The 14,101-nt window shown below is 39.6% G+C and overlaps 1 protein-coding gene across 1 annotated transcript in view; it reads right to left on the bottom strand.

Annotated features, from left to right (window-relative positions):
- Positions 1-954: 954 nt before the first annotated feature.
- Positions 955-14,101, bottom strand: part of GINM1 (glycosylated integral membrane protein 1) — a 34,608-nt gene continuing 21,461 nt past the window's right edge. The window contains exons 6-8 of the mRNA XM_056566768.1: positions 9,070-9,203; positions 2,987-3,150; positions 955-2,081 (exon numbers count right to left, since the gene is read on the bottom strand). Coding sequence (XP_056422743.1) covers positions 1,973-2,081; positions 2,987-3,150; positions 9,070-9,203 — 407 coding nt within the window. The 3' untranslated portion in view covers positions 955-1,972. The remainder of the gene's footprint in view (positions 2,082-2,986; positions 3,151-9,069; positions 9,204-14,101) is intronic.

Raw genomic sequence — 14,101 nt, 5'->3', positions numbered from 1 at the left:
ATGAAAAAGTTATAGGTCATCAAAATAAAGGGATTATAAACGTACTAATTTGGTTAAAAAATTTGTGATTTTTTTGTAAGCACAACAATAATAGAAAAGTAAGTAATAATGGGTATCATTTTAATCGTATTGACCCTCAGAATAAAGAACACATGTCATTTTTACCGTAAATTGTACAGCGTGAAAATGAAACCTTCCAAAATTAGCAAAATTGCGTCTTTCTTTTTAATTTCCCCACAAAAAGTGTTTTTTGGTTGCGCCATACATTTTATGATATAATGAGTGATGTCATTACAAAGGATGTCATTGCAAAAAACAAGCCCTCATACTAGTCTGGCGATGAAAATATAAAAGAGTTATGATTTTTAGAAGGCGAGGAGGAAAAAACAAAAACGTAAAAATTAAATTGTCTGAGTCCTTAAGGCGTTAAAGATGTATGACCAGCTTGTGTACCTGTTGAATACTACTACAAAAAAAATATAAACAAACATGTTAGTCAGTACCTAATCCTGACCATGCCTCTTTTCACGGTGTGCCACTCCCTTGTGGTGATGGGAGGTGTGTCTGCTCATGCAGCCTTGTCCATGACTCAAGGACAAGCCTGATGCTGCTGCAGGACTGCTTAGTGTCCCAGTAGGTATGGGGTGTTGGGATTCTCAGGAGCTGTTTTCTTTATTAAGTATTCAAAAACTTTTAAACAATCATATTACAAAAGGTTTCAATTTTCATCAGTATCAAGATAATAAAAGTTTTTGGATCTGACAGTGCCCACTTAAGACCCTAGAACTCAAGTGAGCTGCTGTTTGTGGGAGAACCTGAGACCCTCTTTGTAGCTGCTTTGTGCTCTGATTAAAATGTTTTAAAGAAGCACTTTGAATTAGCCAAAGGTATTCTAAACCAGACAATCCCTTTCATTGAAATACTAGAATATACAAATTGACAAAACAGCAAAAATACCATTGTATATACAAAATGCTTTATTAATGATATTCACTGTATGATTCTGCGTAACATCATAAAATTATTAAGTGCATTAAAAAGGAAAAATAAATCAGTTTGGTTATTTAGCTTTTAAAAGATTTCAGATAAACATTTTTATGGTTTACCAAATTGAACTTTTATGGCAAAAAATTTACACTGGAATACATCCCATCATGACAGGTACCTGAGGAATGGGGACACCCTACTTTATATTAGAGTCCACTTTATATTACAATTTACATTACAGGGTTGTTAAATAGGATTGTCCTGACGTCGGAGAATATGCTGATACACTTATTCAAGCCAATCAGTTAAATTGGTTTCTGATATTGACAGTAAAGACAATGCATTTTAAACATGAGAAATTATGTAACACAAAATACCTGTGTAACTAAAATTTGCATCCTAAAGACTGCAGATTAAATTAAAGCTATTTAGACATTACACCAATAGTATTTTCAAGTTTTAGAAAAATCCATGGCATAAAGCATTTAAGAAATTTTAACCTATTTTTAAATAAAATAGCCTAAAATCCCACAAGAAATATACTCAAATAATAAAATTTTAGATAGTTTTATTTCAAATTTTTAAATAAAACCTTTTTATACACGAGATGCTTTTCTGTAAATCTTACTCAAAATAGAATACTTTGAAGAAATATAGTTATGGTTAACTATGACTGAAACCAGTCCAGTGGACACAATTGTTGTGAACCCAATAACCTCCATAAAAAGGATCTTCCTGTAAAATTAAGGTTTTATTTATTTCAAACAAGTGAGTGCCCTTGCAGAAAGTCAGAAATGCTGTATAAGTGATGGCCTTGTAGTGAGTCAGTTCCCCTGTGTTCTCCAATGTGTACAGTTTGCCGATCTCCTGTAAGGAGCTCCTACAATCACTTAGGAGGCTATTAAGCTGGTAGCCTAAAAATCACAGTTGGATGCAGGAAATCCAAATGTAAACATTGCTGTGACAAGAAGTGCACAATCCAGATTCATGAGATATTTCCTGTTCCTTGGGGTGCCTCCTTTGTGTCACTGTTGCCTAGTATTAAAGGAACAAACAGCGGGGAATCCTTGAAATCACTGGTTTGCAGAATCCATCTGAAAAGTTCAAGACTAAAGATTAGAACAAGTTATGAGCTTATTTACAAAGCTACATTCCCGTTATTCTCTATTTCTAAAGGACACAGCCTGTTTTATGCATTTCTTTTTGCATTACTGTTTTTGCATGTTACAATACCCTTCAATATCTATAAAGACAGCTTATTTTCACGGCAGGATCATATGTTCCCCAAAAAGATTGAAAAAAATACATATTTATGGAATAACTTTTTAGAGCATTTATAGTGTAGTAATAAAAAAAATATAAATCACAGCTACAAAAGTGGACCTTTACTTTAATTCAGTAGAGGTGACTTGTAGGATCTTGTTAAGCCAACTATAGCTTTCCTTGCTTGTTAGGTAAAAAAACTATTGTGTAGTTCAAGCTCTACTATATAAGTGTAACTACACATTCAATAAGTAGTCAGGTGATATCATATGGCTGTTACTTCTGTGATGCAAAAAAGTTATCCCTACTGCAAATCAAAATCGAGATTTATAGTAAAGGTATAAGAAAAGGGAAAGACTTTTTTTCTATTTTATGACATGTTTCAAGGTGTTCTCCAGTATTAGAAAGACAGCCGACTTCTTCCAAAAACAGCACTACACCTGTCCTTAGTTTTTGTGCGGTATTGCAGCTCCGTTCCATTTAAGTGACCAGTGCTAAGTTGTAATACCACACAACCTGAGAACAGGTGTGGTGCTGTTTTTGGAAGACATTAGGTCAGTGTTTCTATTCCTGGATGACCCCTTTAAGAAAGCATTGGTTTGGTAATTTAGGAAGTTTCTGCAGTGTTCCATACATTGCTTAAGTATCAGAAATACCAGTAACAATGTATAGAAGGAATCTGAGCTAGGACTAATATGTCAAAGTGCAGAACTTTAACTGAAAATAATTTGCTTACTTTGGTTCTTTCAGTGGGTAGAATATCTTGAGAAGTTCAAGCACAACAGCAGCTCCTATCACTCCAACAATAAGAACCTGTACAATGTCAACCAACATAGGGTACAGCCAGGACCAGATAAGGCACAACTTTTCTCTCAGTTCATCCGCAAACTCGCACATTACCTGAAAAAAACATAAACCTTGTGGCCATCAAAAGAGGCATCTTAAAGGGTACCTCTAACTATACACATTTAGTTTTTAGGTCCAATATTTACAGCAAATGAATGAGAATCTATCTTTATAAGGTGGGCTTTACAAATGTGTTATGGCTGTGTACTAGAAAAGATCAAAAACCAACCTTGGCACCATTTATACTAGTGTAAAACACTTAAGTTTAAAGAGATATTGTAGGGAGTCATTTTTATGTAATCTGCTCAGGCAAGTTCTACAAAGAAAACATTTTTCATACTTACCTGCCACCTTTATCAAGGAGCTCCAGCACTACTGTGCAATACTTCCAAGGTCGGTACATGGTATTGGCCATACGTGGTACTGGCCACCCAACTACCCAGCGTGTGGGGGACCGCATTAACAGACACAAATCCACAATTCGTTGCAAAAACCTTTTGTTTCCCATTCCTTTCCACTTTGACAAAATGGGTCACAACATCTCACAACTGAGATTTCAAGTCATAGATCATGTTGATAAACCACAAAGGGGAGGTAACATCAAAAAACTCCTACTCAAAAAGGAAACATACTGGATACACTGCCTCAGTACTATTGAACCTAGGGGTCTTAATAGGGATTATGAACTTAGTCAAATTCTGTAAATATGTCATTGCATATGTTGCTGTTTTTTAATTGATTTTGTCTTCTTTTTTTAGAGACCACAATGATACTTCTTCTTGTCACTCATCACTGCAAGCATAGAGCACGGTCAGAATGATTCCAAATGAATGTCTATATAGTCCAAGTACAGGCCCATTGTTTCCTTTTGATGACTAGAATGTATAATGAAATTTATGCTGCTCCCTTATAATTTCAATACTTTTGCTTGCTGTTTCTTTATTTATTCACCATTCATTATTTATGTCATTATGTAAGATTCAGTCTCCTCCCGGCTCAGCTGTCAGGTGTTTTCACCTATGAACCGGAAGGGGAGGGTTTCCTCTCTGTATATATGTACACCTGTGAACCCTAACAGGTAGATCAGTTGACAAAGGCCACTTGGCCGAAACGCATCCTGCGAGTTGCTACTTTGCATTGCCTTGCATATGGATAAACATACATTTGTGATTTAGCATATCCAGTGAGTGCCGGGATTACTTCTACCTACTATTTGCACCTCTGGTCCACGCGCACCACCACCTATACGAGTGCCGACTCCCTACTACTTCTAATGAGAAGTGAAACTGCTGTAACCACTTTGAGTGGCTGAGTGAACAATTCTAAAGGCCAAACTAAACCTGGAATTGCTGTAGAGCTAGGCGTATGACCTGCCCCAAAATATTCCTTTAAAGACGAAAACTGTCAGAAATTTTCTCCCGCACTATCCACAGTACTGTAGGATAGTGCGGGAGACGCTGATTACACTGAGCCCTACCTTGCCAGGATCCGCCCGGCCGTTCGCCCGCAATTGTAGTTTTATTCTGTGTGTATATCTTGCTGTAACACGGGCGGGGCTTCTGCACTAACGTCAATGCCGTTTATGAATATTCATCCCCCTTCCCTCCAGTTCTCCCTCTCTTCGCCGTGCCTAACTGGAGGGAGGGGGAATGAATATTCATAAGCGGTGACATCAACGCAGAAGCCCCGCCCGTGCCAGTTACAGCAAGATATACACATAGAATAAAACTACAATTGCGGGTGAACGGCCAGGCGGATCCGGGCAAGGTAGGGCTCGTTTTAATCAGCATCTCCCGCACTGTCCAAGATAAAGATAAATTCCTTGTTTAAAGCAGTTAAGAAGACTGTAGAAGGCAAACCTAGAGATGAAAATCTTCCTTAAAAAGGAGGCTTTTTTCCCCCCCTTCAAGCTAACTCTACTATTCTTTCGCTGGTCAACCTCTACTGGAGCCCCTTAAGTCAGAGTGGCAGAAGCCTGAGGAAAAAATATTATATATAATAATATATATATATATATATATATATATATATATATATATATATATATATATATACACATACACACACACGGGGTCCAGATTTAAGTTGGCTTACCGTATGGATCGGGGAGCTCAGAGGCATGAGATACCCTTTCCAAAATTGATTTGGCACTGGCAAGGCTTCCCAAGAAGTCTGTTTCCATCTGATGATGGAGCACAGCTCCCGGGACGCGAGTCATCAGAGAGCAGTTACAGAAAACAACAACTCAACTTCAGAAGCTAATAACTATTGGAAGGATTACGATTTTTTTAATAGAAGTAATTTACAAATCTGTTTAACTTTCCGGAGCCAGTTGATATATAAAAAAAAGTTTTGGCCTGGAATACCCCTTTAACTCAAAAATTCTTGCCAGTTCTACAGTGGCAAGAAGAGTCCTCTGGCTCAAGGAATGATCAGGTGATATACCTGCCAAGAATCATTTCTGCTCATTACCGTTTGAGGGACGTGATTTAATTGGGTCTCAGTAAAACCCAACTTTTTTTTTTTTTTGACGCCAGCTCCTCCATACCCCGAGTCGGCACCAGGCTTTCCCGTTTTGCCTCAGCATGGTGTCAAATGTCCTCAGATTCATGGTTAAATTCTGTCATCTCAAAGGGCTACGGACTGAAATTAACAAAAATTCCTCCAAACAAATTATTTGTCAACAGGCAAGATCTTCATGTTCTTCCATAAATCTCGGAATTCCTGCAAAAAGGAGCTTTGGATCCTATTCCAGTCTTGGAGTGTGCCCAAAAAAGAAGGATCTTGGAGACTCATCATAGACCTCATCTTATTGAACAAATACATCATCAAGAAGCGTTTCAAGATGGAAACCATCAGGTCAGTGCTGGCACTACTCGAGAAAGGCGATCTAATGGCAACTATCGACATGAAGCATGCCTACCTTCATGCCCCAATACTGAATTCTCACAGGAGATTTCTCAGATTGGCGGTAGTCATGGACAAAAATGTGTTACACCTTCAATTCACATGTCTTCCCTTCGTTCTGTCTTCAGCACCTCGAGTATGTACAAAAGTGGCGGTAGTGCTGGCCGCCGATCTATGTCTACAAGGAGTAAATCTAATGCCCTATTTGGACAACAGGCTAATTCGAGCCCACTCCGAGGAGTCTCTCCATCATGTTCATCTCACCATCTCAGTTCTGCAGGATCACGGGTTTCTCCTCAACTTTCAGAAATCACATCTGCACCCAACCTCACAAGGGAAGTTTCTTGGTTTCAGGATAGACTCTGTGGCCATGAAATTGTTCCTATCAGAACACAGGCTCATGAAGTTAAAGACAGAGGTAAACAGTCTGTTGAATTGCACAGAGTGGTCAGTCCAGTCCATCATGAGTGTCTTAGGCTTGGTGACATCCGCTCTGGATGCAGTTCCATGGGGAAGAGCACATGAGACCCCTTCAGCTCGACAAGGTGGGTGCAAGCAGCAGATCCTTGCAAGTTTTTCCTTAGGTTCTCCTTACAACAGATGCCTCTGCCAACTAATTTTTCTTCTTGGTTGCATGTCTGCAGAGTCCTTATTCAGTCAGACAACCTCCCATCTGTTTTTTACCTGAACAAGCAGGGTGGGACAAGGTCATCTCAGATGATGGAAGAATGTTGTCCCCTCATGGCTTGGGTGGAAGATCATCTTGCGGATCTCCATGCAGTGCATATTCGAGGCTCACTGAATTTCCATGCAGATTTTCTGAGCAGGAAGAAGCTCAATACGTCAGAGTGGAGTCTCAACACCAAGATTTTCCTTCAGATAGTCATGAAGTTTGGACAACCAGAGATGGATGTCATAGCAACAAGAGCAAACCGGAAGACTCCTTCATTTTGCTCCATTTATTGCAGGGACCACCCCGATTATCTAGATGGCCTTTCTTTTCCGTGGAACAACAGGTTCCTTTATGATTTCCCTCCATTTTCTCTCATTCCATGAATGCTGTCCAAAATCAAGGAGGATCAGGCCAAAGTTCTAGCAATTCTACAGAGTTTCTGAAAGATGGCTTCAACAAAGGCCTCAAGCCAAATACGCTATGAGTGCATTTCTCAGCTATTAACTTTTTCCGAGGGTCTTTTTCCAACAGCGCCCTGGTCTGCAGATTTTTTAAAGCAGTATCTAATCTCAGACCAACAGTGGTCCCTCCGTTTCCATCCTGGCCTTTACCTACAGTTCTTCAGGCTCTTGTAAATTACCCTTTTGAACCCATAGAAGATTCAAATCTGAAACTGCTTTCTTGGAAAGTTCTCTTTCAGATTACCATTACATCGTCAAAAAGGGGTTTCGGAACTTCAAGCTTTGTCTATTCAGCAGGATTGCTTAATTCTACATTTAAATCCTTCCTTCAGACCTAAAATTTGTTTAGTTTCCAACCTTAACCAAGAAATTTGTGTACCTGAATTCTGCACAGATCCTCAGGATGACCTACAGTCTTCCCTTCATACTCTGGATGTTAAAAGAGCAGTTCTATAATATATCAACAGAACCAAAGACTTCAGATTGTCGGAACCTCTTTTTATTCAATTCTTTGGGCCAAACAAGGGAAAGCCAGCCTCCAAGGCTTCTCTAGCCCGTTGGATTAAGGAATTCATTTGTTTCTGCTATTCCATCCGTGGAGAAGACTGCCCTATTGGTGTCCATGCTCGTTCCACCAGAGCCATGTCTACATCCTGGGCGAACGTAGCTCTAGTGTCTCTTGATCAGATATGTTGGGCAGCTACATGGGCCTCTCCGGACACCTTCATCAGTCATTACAAGCTGAACCACACAGCTAGCAAGGAGGCATCCTTTGGCACACATGTTCTGGAAGTAGCATCTTCTTCCCCCCCTTTAATTTCTGTTCTGCATATCCCTTTGTGTGCCACCGAGAGATGGAATGGAAGGTTAAAATTTACTTACCGAAATGTTTTCTTTCCATGAGTCTCGAGGCAGCACAGATACCCTCCCTAAATTTAAATATTTTTGCTGCATACTACACGTCTCTGTTACTTGGGGGGAGGGGGGGGGTTGTCCTTGTCCAGATGTCCTGGATTAATTGTTAATTGTTTAATTAATCCTATTGTGATATCTTCTGTCCAGTAGGAAAAAGAAAAGATGTTAACCTTTTGTGTGCCGCCTCAGGACTTATGGAAAGAAAAAAATGTTGATAAGTAAATTTTTACCTTTTACATTTTTATTGGTGAGGGGATTTTTCACTTTTTTTTACTTACACTTTTATGTCCCTATAGGGGACTATTTATAGCAATCATTTGATTGCTAATACTGTTTAGTGCTATGCATAGGGCATAACACTAATCAGTGTTATCGGCTATCTTATGCTCTGGTCTGCGCAACCTCAGACCATAGGAGAAGCCGAAAAGGTGGCGGAGGTAGGTGAGGGGACCTCTGTCCGCCATATTAGCTGATCTGATCCCCGTGGACATGCCGTGGGTGATCGGATGTAAGCCATTACTGGCGGGTCCCTGGCTGCTATCAGCTGCCAGGACCGGCCGCACATGACCCGAGTAAATGTACGTCCTGGTGCGCGAAGTACCACCGCACCAGGAAGTACATTTATGTCCTTGGTCGGGAGGGGGTTAATCCCCTACATTCACATGCGGATAACAACCTTTGTATAAATATCATATAAAATTGTAGGATTAAAAAAAATATACCCCACATATAGCAATACATAGCAATTGCCAATGTTACAAGAAAATTCCACTGGAGGATTTGGTACATGTACTTTTGAAGGAAAGAAGATGTGATGTAGTCACTGTTTAGGTTTTCTGACAAATAACCCAAAGGCCAAAAAAAATAAATATATACCTTTTCAAACTTTTGCCCATAAATGTGGGCCTACAGATACATTTGTGGTAAGCACCAGGGGCTTTTTACTGGTGCATATGATGAAATGACAATGCAAAAACAAGGTGCATATAGCCTAATATGTATAATCTATAATTTCACCTTATAAGAGGAGGCTGGAATAACCGTTCTAATTGGAGTTTCCGGGAGTTTGCCAGGAAATGGCTCCTCATCCACCGTTGTGTTCTGTCCAATACTGTATTCTCTGGTAGTTTGTTGTGGAATACTATCCCCTGCTGTATTAGAACACACAAGCCATCTGTAGTTATCCATGTTAAGACCAAGGTATTTTCACTCCTAGCAAGGAGGTATTCACCAATCTGTGCTATATGCTGGCATCATTTTTACAAAAAACAATAATACATTTTGCACTTAATAGGCTACCTAGGTTTTTTTTTGCATTGTATAAGGGCTTTTTTTAAAATGTGTACTGCAACAACTTTATTAACAATTTGTTATAAACAATTTGTTATAAACAATTTGTTATAAAATGTGTAGGTTTCTGGTCTATGGTAAATACTAGGGTTACCTCCTAACTAACTTACTATTTAAATATATATATATTTTTTTTACAGCCTATTACTATCAAACCACCAGTCTGGGACGTGTTAAGGTATTGCAATAACTTTATATCACCATAAGATGGTTTAGTCACCTATGCATGGTCAAAAAAAATAACAAATCAAGACCATAGCTGATAAGATTAAAAAAAAAAAAAAAAAAAAGGGACATCCATCAAGTTCAAGCTAGGTGGCCAAAAATACCCCTATGAATCCGAAGTGTTTATTGCCCCAGACTAAGGGGGAAAGAAATTCCTTCCTGATTGTGAATCTGGTAATTAGAATAAATCTCGGGTTTGGCATACCGCCTACAGAAATCTAGTAGCCAGAGCTTGCAATATCATAGCTATATATATATATATATATATATATATATATATATATATATATAAATTATAATTATTATTATATACACACATTATATATCACAAGTGGAGGAAAAAAAAAAGCTGCCACTACTAGTAATAATGTGCAATGTCCATTAACAGTGGTCCCTTTTACCGGTGGCTGTGTGTGTACAGTATGCAGCACAAAGGCGGTGGTACAAAGCCTACAGCAATACAAATGCAATCAATCCATAGGTAGAAATGAAAAGGCTGCACTCACCGCTCTGTTTCTTCAGTGCTTTATTATGGATATATGATGGGGGGGTACACATAGCGGGTGCTTTCACAGGCTAGAGCGACATATGTTTTGCGCTGATCAGCGCATTATCTGGCTCCCAACTATCTCTTCAGTAAACTGATGCATTTATGCAGTCGCACCTGCTACTCACCTGGACAGGTGATTACAGTTCCGGGTTATACGTTGTCTCCCAACATCTGTGTCGCATCCGCGCCAGGTGTGGTTGGTTGCTATGACCACCAGGTCAGAGGATTTTAAAAGTACACCTCAAGTACGTGATGTCATAGGGCCTGAAGAAGCGCTAACGCGTGATACGGTCCGTTGCCGCTCTTCTCCTACCGGCGTCCGCTCTCCCCACCTGTACACATGAATATGTCGTAAACTCCAATAAAGGACATCTTCTGCAAGATAACGGTCAGTGCTCCGTGCTTTCTCCTATGCAAGAGTATATCTATAAATATTTTTACTTCCTAAGGGCCTCTGTTTTATATTGCTACCGGGTAAGTATCACTAGGTTCCCTCCCTTATCGGCCCTCCTAAAAATCAGATCTTTTCTATTTTAAGCCAATTAAGTGCTCGTTCTTCTGCTTTTGACAAATTGCTGTTTATTGTGGGAAACATTGTAGATTTCACTTCCTTAGTTACCATTTGTGTGAACATATCGTGAATGTCTGTGGTTCTGTAGTATTGACATTTACAACCAGGAAATTTTTTTCAGCGGTCAGTTCAACTAGAAGCTGAGCTCCCTCCAAGATGTCCGCAGGTAGATCTGTAGAAGCACTAAAACCAACCGATCCTATGTTTAAGCTTTTTTTACCAATTTTCTGAGCTTGAACTATTGTACCACTTTTTTTTTTAAGTGCTTGGCCAGATTCATCTCACTTACTGCCTTGAAAATGTCAATTTGTAGATCAACAATATCTAAAGGTTCAACGAGACAGTAATTAAGCCCCGTGGAAAGAAGTGTTAAACAATCATTAGGTAGAGTGGTCCCTGTCAGATTAATTACATTCTGGACCTGAGACATATCAGAATTTTCTATTGGTCTCTCCATGTGGTCTGCTGATCTTTATCCCCCCCCTTACCCTCTGAATCTTCCTTCTAAAGGGGCTGAGGGTCTAGGTTGTTCCCATATAGGGACATCTTTGGCCTCCCCGGAAAGACTCGAGTCTATTTCTGTAGTTCCATAGTCTTGTTTTTAACTCCTAAATTGGTTTTTGCACTTCTGATATTTCTTTAAACTCCATTCGAACACTCGGCCATTATCGTAATCAAGTTTGTCCCAGACATATGCTTGACTGAGGAGTAGTTTCTTACCATTTTCTAAACTCGTATAAAGTCCTCCCAATACACAGAGGATGAAGCCTTCATAAAATCAATGGAGAGGCACATCTAGACCATGCCTTTAAGATGATGTTTATGATTTTACAGAGAGATGAAATAGAATATGAAAACATCACAGCTGAGTTATGTCGCACCAAAATAGAGTTGAGGAAATGCCAAACAGATGAGCAATTTACTAATTTTATGAAAAAACTGAAGATGTCAAAGAAAAAAAAAAGGGACAAATGGTCCGGGACAAACTTGATTACGATAATGGCCAAGTGTTCGAATGGAGTTTAAAGAAAGTACAGAAATTTAGCAGAAAAACCAATTTAGCAGGAAAAAAACAAGACTATGGTACTACAGACTCACGAGTCTTTCCAATGAGGCCAAAGATGTCTCTATACAGGAACAACCTAGACCCTCAGCCCCTTTAAAAGGAAGATCCGGAAGGGGAATGAAAACCACCAAGGGGCAGCAAGCGCAAGCTGGTCACATGGCGAGAGTAAAAGAAATTTCTGATATGTCTCAGGTCCAGAATGTCATTAATCTGACAGGTACCACTCTACCTAATGATGGTTTAACACTTCTTTCCAAGGGGCTTAATTACTGTCTTATTGAACCTTTTGATATTGTATATATTCAAATTGACATTTTTAAGGCAGTTCGTAAAATGAATCTGGACAAGCACTTTAAAAAAAGAAAGAGGTACAATAGTTCAATCTCAGAAAATTGGTGAAAAACGCTTTAACATAGGACCGCCTGGCTTTAGTGCTTCTATAGATCTATCTGCGGACATCTTGGAGGGAGCTCAACTTCTAGTTGAACTTGCCGCTGAAAAAAATTGTCCTGGCTGTGAATGTCAATACTACAGAATCACAGACATTCACGGGGGGGGGGGGGGGGGTAAACATATCCACATTCTGCTCACCAGTGCAATCAGGGTGTAGCCTCGATATGTTCACACAAATGGTAACTAAGAAAGTGAAATCTATTATGTATCCCACAATAAACAGCAATTTATCAAAATCAAAAGCAGAAGAACGGGCATTTAATTGGCTTAAAAATAGAAAAGATCTGATTTTTAGGAGGGCAGATAAGGGAGGGAACCTAGCGGTACTTACCTGGAAGCAATATAAAACAGAGGCCCTTAGACTACTAGGAGATAAAAATATTTATACCCACCTGACTGAGGACCCTACGAATAAATATTGTAGCCAGTTAGTCTTTACTGCGAAAATATGTTGAGAAAGGTGTGATCTCAATAAAAACTGCTGAAAAATTGATACCAAGATTTCCAAAAAAACCTTACTGGTATTATCTACCGAAGGTCCATATGTCACTGACCCGTCCCCCGTTGCGTCCTAATGTTTCCAGGATCAGGTCTGTGACTGAGGGACTCTTAGTATGTGGACTGGTTGCTTAGACCAATCCTTGAGTCTCCCGACATATCTAAAAGATACAGGAGTTTTTTTGCGGGCACTGGAGGAGGTATCCTGGCAGGATGGTTTTTACCTCGCCTCTGTCAAAGTGGAGAGCCTTTATACCCGGATCCCTCAAATTTGGGGTCCGGGTGGTGGGGGAGCTAGTCGTCCACATGGGCAAGGACCCCCTTTAAATAATTTAAATTGAATTTTAAATTATTTTGCGAGTACCTTAACTTTATTTCATCCCAATGCTTTCAGGTTTAATGACCGATGGTACAGGCAATACTCCGGTACAGCCATGGGGACACCCGTGGCTTGTACGTTTGCTAACTTATTTTTGGCAGTTTTTGAAAAGTTTTATTTTTTTTCTGCCAGGAACCACTTTGTCTGTTCCATCGGAACATTCATTAGGCATATGGATGACATTTTTGTAGTCTGGAAAGGCAATGAATTTCAGTTCAGTCAGTTTGTAGAATACCTTATTAATAATGGAGATTTTGAAATGCATTTCACTTACCTGTTTGGTGGCCGTGGGATGGAATTTCTGGACGTCAAAGTGGAAATTGAAGATAATAAAATAAAAAACATCTAATTTCAGAAAAGCTACGGCCACAAAATGCCCTCCTCCTCTTCCAAAAAAGCCATCCCATATGGCCAATTCATTCGTATAAGAAGAACAAAACAGTGATGATGCATCCTGCGATCTACAGGACAAACAGTTGGCTAGCAGACTAGAAGAACGTGGCTATCCCACTGGATTAATTCAGAAAGCACATGAAAAAGCTAAAGTCCTAAAACGAGAGGATCTTCTAAAAGAGAAGACTAAAAGGAAAACAGATAAAAGATTTGTTTTCTCCTTCAAACACACAAGTATGGATACGGTTATCCAAAATGCCATCCGTAAGCATTGGTGTATTATAGAAAGCGACCCTGATCTAAAAGAAACAGCTAAAGGAAGTCCCCTTTTAAGTTATCGAAGAAATAAAACTTTGGCCAGTATCTTGGGCACTAATCAATTTAAAGAAGAAAAAAGGAGTAACTGGTTGGAAGGTGCCACTCCTCAAGGCAACTTTAACTCCTGAACGACGAAGAACGTATATTTACGCCCTGCGCCGTCTCCCGCGATATGCGGCGGTCAACGGCTGGGACCCGCGGCTAACACAGGAGATCACCAATCGCCGTGACGCCCTGTATTAACCC

Source organism: Hyla sarda, chromosome 3, assembly GCF_029499605.1.
Source record: "Hyla sarda isolate aHylSar1 chromosome 3, aHylSar1.hap1, whole genome shotgun sequence".
Classification (NCBI taxonomy): Eukaryota; Metazoa; Chordata; class Amphibia; order Anura; family Hylidae; genus Hyla; species Hyla sarda.
The sequence above is the reverse complement of the archived record's forward strand: the minus strand, read 5'-3'. Positions and strand labels throughout refer to the sequence as shown.